Source organism: Trichechus manatus, unplaced genomic scaffold (assembly GCF_000243295.1).
Source record: "Trichechus manatus latirostris isolate Lorelei unplaced genomic scaffold, TriManLat1.0 scaffold00108, whole genome shotgun sequence".
In the NCBI taxonomy this organism is placed as follows: Eukaryota; Metazoa; Chordata; class Mammalia; order Sirenia; family Trichechidae; genus Trichechus; species Trichechus manatus.
Window position 1 is genome coordinate 5,064,658 of NW_004444044.1, and position 9,550 is coordinate 5,074,207.

At 37.7% G+C, this 9,550-nt stretch overlaps 1 protein-coding gene across 1 annotated transcript in view; it reads left to right on the plus strand.

Annotated features, from left to right (window-relative positions):
• LOC101342269 (sulfotransferase 1 family member D1) overlaps positions 1 to 9,550 on the plus strand; it is a 33,044-nt gene that overhangs the window by 22,001 nt on the left and 1,493 nt on the right. The window contains 2 exon segments of the mRNA XM_004383336.1: positions 5,486 to 5,580; positions 6,728 to 6,908. Of these exon segments, the coding sequence (XP_004383393.1) occupies positions 5,486 to 5,580; positions 6,728 to 6,908 (276 nt within the window).

The following is a 9,550-nucleotide window of genomic DNA, read 5'->3' on the forward strand; positions in this document are numbered from 1 at the left end:
TGCTGAGTTTCTTCTTAGTTGTTCTGTCCTTTACTGAGAGTGGTGTGTTGAAGTCTCCTACTATTACTGTGGAACTGTCAATTTCTCTTTTCGGTGTTGTTAGAGTTTATGTATTTTGGAGCCCTGTCATGGGGTGCGTAGATGTTTATTATGGTTATGTCTTCATGATGGATCATCCCCTTAATCATTATATAGCATCCTTCTTTGTCTTTTATGGTGGATTTAGTCTTACAGTCTATTTTGTCTGAGATTAGTATTTGCACTCCTGCTCTTTTTTGGTAGTTGTTAGCTTGATATATTTTTTTCCAACCGTTGACTTTTAATAAATTCACATCTTTCATTCTAAGGTGTGTCCCTTGTAGACAGCATATTGATGGATCCTGTTTTCCTATCCATTCTGTCACTCTCTGACTCTTTATGGGTGTATTGAGTCCATTTACATTCAGGGTAATCATTGACATATGTGAGTTTGTTGCTGTCATTTTGTAGTGCTATTTTTGTGATGCTGAAGTTTTCTTTGTTGTTAGTCTCTTGTGCTGAGTTACTTTTGTTTGTGGATTTTTTTTTCATTTCTTTTGTTTTTGTAGGTTTTGTTTTTGCTGAGACTTAATGTTTTTCCTCTTTATTTTTATAAGTATGTTTGTTAGCTTTCTTTGTGGTTGCCATAAATTTTACCTTTATCTTTCTACGTTTGAAGCAGTCTACCATTACTTGGTTATTGCCTTGCCTTCCTCTCCATTAGAAGGTTCTATACCTATGCCGTTTATTCCCTCTTTTATTGTTTTGATGTTGTTGTCTTTTACTGATTAACTGCTGATTCCCTGTTGTATTTCTTTTGGTTTTGGATAGTCCTTGAGAGTTCATTTCCTGCTTTGGTAACTGGCTGGTATGATCCTGCATCGTAGATTCTCCCTGTGAGTTGAAGTTGTTTGTTCTCAGATTGAAGAACTCCCTTTAATAATTCTTATAAGTTTGGTTTGACTTTTACATATTCCCTTAATTTCTGTTTATCTAGAAATGACCTAATTTCACCAAGTGAAATTCAAGTTTTTCTTTCAAGTTTTTATATATGTCATCCCATTGCCTTCTTGCCCTCATGGTTTCTGCTGAGTAATCTGAGCTTAGTCTTATTGTTTCTCCTCTATATGTGAGTTGTTGGTTTTCATGAGCTGCTCTCAGGATTCTTTGTTTGTCTTTGGTTTTGGTGAGTTTGATTATGATATCGCTTGGTGATTTTCTTTTGGGGTCTCTCCTGTATGGGGTTCCTTGAGCTTCTTGGATGGCCAGATTTTCATCTTTCATGATATTGGGGAAGTTTTCTGTCAGCAGTTCTTCAATGATCCTCTCTGTGTTTTCTGTTTTCTCCCCCTGTTCTGGAACTCCAATCACTTGAAAATATTTGCTTTTGATTGTATCCCACATAACTCTCAGGGTCTCTTCATTTTCCTTTTCTCTTTTTCTTGAGTTTTTCTCAAACAGAGCTGTATCCAAGTGTTTCTCTTCAATTCCACTGATCCTCTCTTCCACCATTTCAAACCTGCTTCTCAGCGCTTTTATGATGCTGTCCATTTCTGAAATTTTGTTGTTTATCTTTTGGATTTGTAATTGTTGTTTTTGTAAAAATTCTAGTTTTGAATTTATTTTGGCATTTTGTTCCTGCATTATTTTCCCAAATTATTCCAATTTTTTGTCTGTATTTTCCATGAATTTGTCTATTTTTTCCTTATTTTTGTCTGCTTTTTGCTTTAGTTCTCGAAGAATTCTGCATATTAGAGGTTTGAATTCTCTAGCAGGTAGTTCTAGTGCCTTTTCTTCCACTGGAAAGTCATCTGGTGTTTTATTTTGGACACCTACTGGAACCATCCTGTCCTGTTTTTGTAAATGTTTTGATATTGTCTGCTGTCTTCGGGACATCCAGTAGTTATTTTTCCCATTTATTGATTGTAGATTTGTTTGTTTCGTCCCCTTTTTTTAAATTTGGCTATGTCTGAGCAGGCAGAATGTGTGCTCTTCGTTGTTTGCTCGTCTGTGGGCACAATAGTTTTCACCACCTTCTCCAATTGGTAGGGTCAGTCACTCAGATATGGTACAGCAGGGCAGGTCTAGCTGAAGAGGAGTTACTGGGACAGGTTGTTTGTGGCACTTACTACAGCCACGAGGGCAGGTCAGTAATCAGGGCAGGGCAGGTTCCAGTAGACCTTGCCTGTGCTGCTTGGTGGTGTGATGTTAAGTGCACGGTGCAGGTAGGTAGGATGTAGCGGGGAGATTGTTATGTGTGGAGCTAAGATGGATATGGCAGAGAGGAGAGAGGAACATGTGCCAAAAACATACAAACAAACAAAGAAAATGCTAGGGGAGCTTGCCGTTAGAGTGGAGAGATGAGAGACTGTGAAATGGACAAAAACAAAAAGGGGAAGAAGAAGAAAAAAAAAAGAAAAGAATGAATAAATAAAAATCAGAAAGGGAAAAGAACAGCAAAGTTCCCAGGGATCCTACCAGTGTGGCTACGAGGTCTGGGGAAGTCGCTCTCAGGTGTTGCAGTACAGCCTGGCTAGAAGGCGTTGAGGTATACAACACCAGGTATTCAGGGAACAGAAAGAGACAGAAGATATAGAACCTGAGTAATGAAGAAAGACAAAAAGGGAAAAAGAGGGAAAAGGAAACAAAACAAATTTAAAAAAAAAAGAGCTAGAAAAGCCCCTCAAACAACAGAAAAAAAAAAAAAACAATGAAAAAAGAAATGCTCTCAGGGATCCCTCTGCAAGTCTGTGCAAGCTGAGTGTGTAGGTTCCAAGCCAAGCACCACTGCCTGGCCAGAATGGGCTCCCAACTCAAGAAAAAGAAAAGAAAACAAACAATTTAAAACAAGCTAATGAACAAAAGCCCCAGGTTCCCACCAGCATGGCAGCCCAGACCAGGAAGCTGCTCCACACTCTAATGGAGCTCCGCAGCCCCTCAGGAAGAAGCAAAGATGGCACATGGAGCCAGGTTTTTGAGCTAAAGGAGGGGCAGGTGGTGAGAGGTAAGGAAAAAATCAAAAGAAGAGGAAAAATAGCAACACCAGCAGCCAACAAATGGCACTCAGAGAGACAGCTAGTGCAGGCTGGTGGAATCCAAGCAACCGGTGCTTCCCGGACAAGGGACTGTGTCCGCGGGAAGCAGAGGAGGTCGAGTGTGGGTGAAGAAGGGTAGGGGGTGGGAAAGCATATATCACAAATTACTGGAGCTCTGCAGCCTCTCACAAAGAAGCAAAGATGGCGCACAGAGCCAGGTATTTGAGCAAAAGGAGAGGGATGTGTTCACAGGTAAGGAAGAAATCCAAAGAAGCAGAAAAAAGCAACACCAGCAGCCAACAAATGGCACTCAGAGAGCCAGCCCATTCGGGTGAGTGGAATCCAAGCAGCTGTTGCTTCCCAGAGAAAAGGTTGTGGTCACGGGAAGCAGAGGAGGCTGAGTGGGGGAGAAGAAGGGTGGGGGGTGGAGAAGTGAATATCACAAATTACCGGTTGTTTTGTCTCCCACTGGAAGCTCTGTGAAGCTGCTTTCTCATACCCCCTGTTTGCTGGTCTCTGATAGGAGTCCAAGATGGTGGATCAGCACTGCGTTAGCTGGTAGGGGACCTCTGCATGAATCTCTCTTCGCTCTCTGTTCTCTGTCAGTTTTCTCACTCCATTTGGTGCTTGGCTGACTTCTTTATCTCTTCATTTGATGTTTTAGGGTTTCAGGATTGTTGTTTTCTCTGTTTGGCTTAGTTTTTTGGATCTTTGCTGTGGAGGGATGGCGTGGTGCTTCTGCCTACAGCCTCATTTTGCCGGAAGTCTAAGGTAGTAACTCTATTGATAGTGCATTTTTCAATCCTGACTTCTCTTCTAAACATCACATTTTTTTAAATGCCTTCAAGACAAACCCATTTGGAAATTTATTCTGTAAAGTTTAACATATTCAAAACAGATCTTATAAAGTATCCTTAAGCTGGATTTTCTTTTAAAAATACTTTCTATATACTTGTGTGGTAGTGCTGTAGCCCTGGTGCAGTGGTTAAGAGCTATGGCTGCTAACCAAAGATAGGCAGTTCGAATCCACCAGGCACTCTTTGGAAACTCTATAGGGCACTACTACTCTCTCTTATAGGGTTACTATGAATTGGAATCGACTCAGTGGCAATGGGTGTGGTGGTGTCACCATGTTTCTGCTATTTTGGACTATAAAATATAGAGTCTTTTTTGAATCTTCTCTAGATATCAATTGTCATTAAATCTTAAAGTGAACTTATTTATTTTTTAATTTAATTTGCTACAAACCTAGACCAAATCTTTATGAACTAACTTTAATAATGTATTAACTTGTGCCCTTCAATTAAGTTTCCACTAACTCCATCCTGTGGGAGATAGAGATTTAAAGAGTATATAGTTGTTTTGGTGTATGAAGGGCCATAAACCTTAAACATAAATTCAACTTACTATAACAAGAAACAATAAGCCTTTGTAAGTCCTTGAAAAAAGTAGAGATATTTCAGTGGAGTTTTCAGAAGATTCATTGAAAGAAATTTACCATACAGATCAGAAAGCAGCAAGAAAAAACGCAGGGAGACCAATTAGAATACATTTACAAAAATATGCTATGATTGAAGCCCAAGTTGTTAAAATTTCTTGAAGAGTATAGTGCAATGAAATGTGTGTACATTTTCTATCTTCAAATAAAATCCTCAATACTATTTCCTGATGGTGAGGTTCCTATAAGACTGAACCTGATGCAAGCACAAAAATCCAGATTTTTTTGTCTATATTATTTAGCACTAATTTCAGTACCACTTTGTTAAATGAATCTCCTGCAAATATTTTTTCACCCGTATCACCACTGTTTAAACATGTATTTAATGGCACCATATGATCAACAAAACAAAATCAGTATCCCCATCCATAAATGAAGACACTATATTTTTGTTGCTGATTCACATCTCCAACTCTATTTCTCGATCTTATCCGTGAACACCCTCTCCTTGAGGCAACTACATCTCAAAGGTATCTTGTAGAGTTTTACGTTTGCCATTATTAGGACTATTCTTTGTCCATAGAATGTTATCGTTATTCTTATCATTGCCAAAGCCCTACTCTTCTTCTTAGATCCAAATACACTGTACCTCCTCCACAGCCCTTTCTTAAATACTCCATGCCTATGATATTCTCTACCTTTTTCCCTCCCATAAAAACTTCCATGCCACTTATTGTATGTGTTACATAGTATCTGCCATGTTGCTCTTGTATTTTTAGTTTTATTTATTAAAAATATTTTCTCTTTTCTAAATAGATTGAAAATCAGTGAGAAGAGGGTTATTCATATACATCCTCTATCCTTAGCATACTCTTTCTTGAACTAATAGGCTTCAATAAGTGTGTGTTGGTAACAACGACTTATAATAAAATTTAATAATTCTTTATTAATTTAAGTAGTTAAAAAATTGAAAACATTTTATCTTTAATTTCAGTGTCTTTTGGTTCCTGGTATGATCATGTGAAGGGCTGGTGGGAGAAGAGGAAAGATTATCGTATCCTTTACCTTTTCTATGAAGACTTGAAACAGGTAAGAGGCAACAGCAATTTCTTCTTTATTTTTGATGCAATCCTAATAATGCTAATCTACTATCCTATCAATTCTTGCACTCATCCATTTCCTTCTAGCACTAATTCCTCCCACCTTAGTCCAGGTATCCATTTTATCTTCTTGGAGTACTTCATCTTCTCTCTTCCATTATCCATTCAGAGAGAATGATCTTCTCGAAGACTAAATCAGAATTGTCCACTTCCGGCTTCAACACTCTCAATGTTGTTAAATATAAAATATAAAGTCATTAAGATAATTTATACTTTGGCATAATTTAGTTATTGTATACCTCTCCAACTTCTTCTTGTGCCACTTTTTCCTTTCTCACTGAGTGAGTCTACCCAAATCATTCTTTCCCACTATTTGCAGACTAACCTCTTCTTATCCTTCAAGCCTTACTTTAAATGTGACTTCTACACAGAATTCTTTCCTGACCACAATGTCAAATAATTCTCCCTAGTATTCTCGGTTAAAGCCTCTTTTGTTTTTGTTGCTTTATCACAACTTCTAATGATTTTATGTGTGTCTTTCTTATGTTTTGTTACTCTCCTCCACTGTAAGCTCCTTGAATTTGAAACTAAAATTGTCTTGTCCGTGGTAGTTTCCCCAATGCCAAGAACAGTGGGGAGACAATGTAATTTCTTATCTAATGTATAAAACATCTAACTTTTATTTTCTCATCTTCCACCTGATTATCAATATGGAAAAATAATTCACTCTCTAATTAGATTAAAAACTTAGCCTGATCTGATTATTTAAACAATTCATTTATAAGAAGTGTTCTATATCTCTTAAATTTTCTCATATATTCTTTTAAATGTATCTCAGGTAGCCTGTCCATACCCCTTTTCTCTTTAAAATGATGTCTGGGTGTATGGGATAAGAGAAAAAGTATACAAGATATCATGAGAGTGAAGGGAGAGTTGGAGATTTCTGGAGGCAACGTCAATTGACCCCTAGAGTCTGTAGAGTGATTTTATCACTTGAGTTTTGCAAGCCATACTGGCATTCAAAACTGAAATCATTTCCTCCACTACATTGACATGATTAGAACCTTATTAAATGCATTGCCTGCTTGATAACTAAATTTACCTGAAATTATTCTTTTTCTTTCTAATTCTGTTAGAATCCAAAATGCAGTCTTCATAAGTTGTTAAGGTTCCTACAGAAAGACCTGCCAGAAGAAACAGTGGATAAAATACTCCATCATAGCTCATTCAATGTGATGAAGCAGAACCCAAGTGCAAATTACACCACTATGGCAACATCTGAAATGGACCACTCTGTGTCTCCCTTCATGAGAAAGGGTAAGGACATCGTACAGTAGTTTTTGTACAGCTTGCTGGCCATATCATGGAGCATGTAGGTGGGCAGGTAAGAGTGATGTTGTAAGAAATGGAAAGACATTGAGTATGCTGAGGAGGAAAAACAAAGAAAAAGCATAGAGAAAACAATATGTGGTAAGGAAACTATCTTCGATGCAAGCCTAACATATAAGACAAACCTTCTAATCAGAAAAGTACTCAATAGCTTGTCCCTCAAGCATCAGTCTTGCAAGTCACATCTCATTAATTAAGGGTAGGGTTGCACAGCCGATTATTGTAATTTCTGTCAATAAGTTGTACACCTGTAAAAAGTTGGATTGGCAAAAGTTGTGTGATAGATATAGCTATAAAGACCAAAAAAAAAAAAAAAAGTAACTGCTGAGGCTGCTTATGTACAACCAACAGTCTCATGAGATTTGGTTTCTTAGTTTGGAGGCTTAGGGTCATGGTTTCATGGAACATCCAGTTAATTGGCCTGATAACATGTTCAGCTCTTCTGTTCTACCTCCTAGTTTCACACGTAGTGCCTGGGGTCTTAAAACCTTGCAAACAGCCATCCAAGGCAGAAAAATTGCTTCTATTCACATGGAACAACAGAGGAAGAAGGAGAGCAGGAATAGGAGGAAACTATGGAATGTGTGGCTAATTGCCTCCATGAACAACTGCTTCCTTTGCCATGAGACTAGAACTGGATGGTGCTCGGCTACCGTTACTAAACATTTTGATCAGAGATTCCATAGAAGAATCCTGATCAAAAGGGAGAAAATGCAGAACAAAATTTCAAATTCTCATGAACTCCAGACTTCCTGGAGCCATGAAGTTTGGATAAAACCCTGAAACTATTGCCCTGAGATAATCTTTAAAACTTAAACCAAAAATATCCCCTGAAGTCTTCTTAAAACCAAACAATAGTTTAGCTTAACTCATAAAAAATATCTGCCTTGAGCATTATGCTCTCTTAAGAACTATCTATATGGGATCAAATTTACAACAGCAACTCAAAAGATTAGGTAGGAACCTTAGGGGACAAAGAATTTATGTTAATGGGGGAGGAACAACTCAGAAAAGGAGGGTGAGAATGGTTACACAATACAAAGAATGTAATCAGTGTCACTAAATGACACATGTAGAAACTGTTGAATTGGTGTATATTTGGCTGTGTATATGCTCAACAACAGCAAAATAAAATTATATATAAAAAAAGGATGCAATTCATTTGCCTGAATGATTTAGATGGTTGTCATCTTCTTTAAATTTTTGCTAAGCTAAGTAGCTAGTTTAAATGATGTTAGGCATACTAAATTAATGAAGCTGTCACTGTGATATTGTAAATCATTGCAGCCTTAGCATTGAACTCAATATATAGTATCTTGCACAAGGGAAGTCTTTTAATAAAGATATACTGAACTGAATCGTGTGTGTGTGTGAGAGAGAGAGATAAACAGAGAGACTGCTGTTAGTGCGTGTATTAGCTTCCAATACAACAAACAACCCCAAGAATCTTAGTAAACTTAAAACAACAGATTTATTTTTCCTTTAAGTTACATGTTGGTGCATGCTGTTCAGTTAGCTGTGGCTGCTGCAGTTTTGTTCAATTCTTTTTTTTTTTTTTCAGTTTTGCTTGGCTTTTCTAGGCTCAGTTCCTTATGTCTTCTTTACGAAATCCAGGCTGAAAGAGCTGCCCATACGTGGGTCATGCCAGTATCATCGCATAGATGAAGAGCAAGAGAGTTGGTGGAAATCTGCAATGTCTTTTAAAGTTTTTCTTCAGATGTGGTATATGTCACACATATTCCAATTCCATGGACCAAAAAGTATCAAACCATCAAGCTCAAAGTTAATGAGGCAAGGAGGACAGGGCACAATACATGAATAGTGGCAGAGATGTAAAATCTTAAAGTGAAAGGGAGGAGTGAATAATTAACAATTACACAATCTGAGACAGTTTTTGAGAGACAGATATTCTTGTGAGAGGCTACAAAAGGACTGTTAAGGATAAGTTTAATTATAATGTATTTTAGTAGATTCTACAGTTTTTCAAAAAGAAAGGAAGTATGTCATGGATAAATTTGCTCTGGGAGTATCTGATCTCAGCTAGGTATGATTTTTCCTCTGGAGGACGTAAGCAACGTTTGGAGACATTTTTGATTGTCACGACTGGGTTGATGCTACCAGCATCTAATAAGTAGAAGCCAAGGATGCTACTAAACATGTTAAAATACACAGGACAGTCCCCCACAGCAAAGAATTGTGTGATCGCAAATGTCAATATGTCAAGGCTGAGAAACCCTAAACCAGATTGACCAAGGTATTTGGGCATGATTTCTTCCTTTTTTTCACCTAAAACCGGGCTTCCAGATTTGTCTTCATGGCAATCCTGTGAGATGTTCTATGAAAATGGCATTCTGTGATCAAATATCTATTGCAAATATTGTGTTCTATAATATTCCTTCGAGAATTTTGAAATTGGAGTTCCAGCAAAATGGCGCTCTAGGCAGAAGCACCATGTTTTCCTCCACAGCAAAGATCTGAAAAACTAAGCAGAACAGAGAATACAACAATCCTAAAACCCTAAAACATCAAATGAAGATATAAAGAACTCAGCCAAGCACCAAATGGAGTGA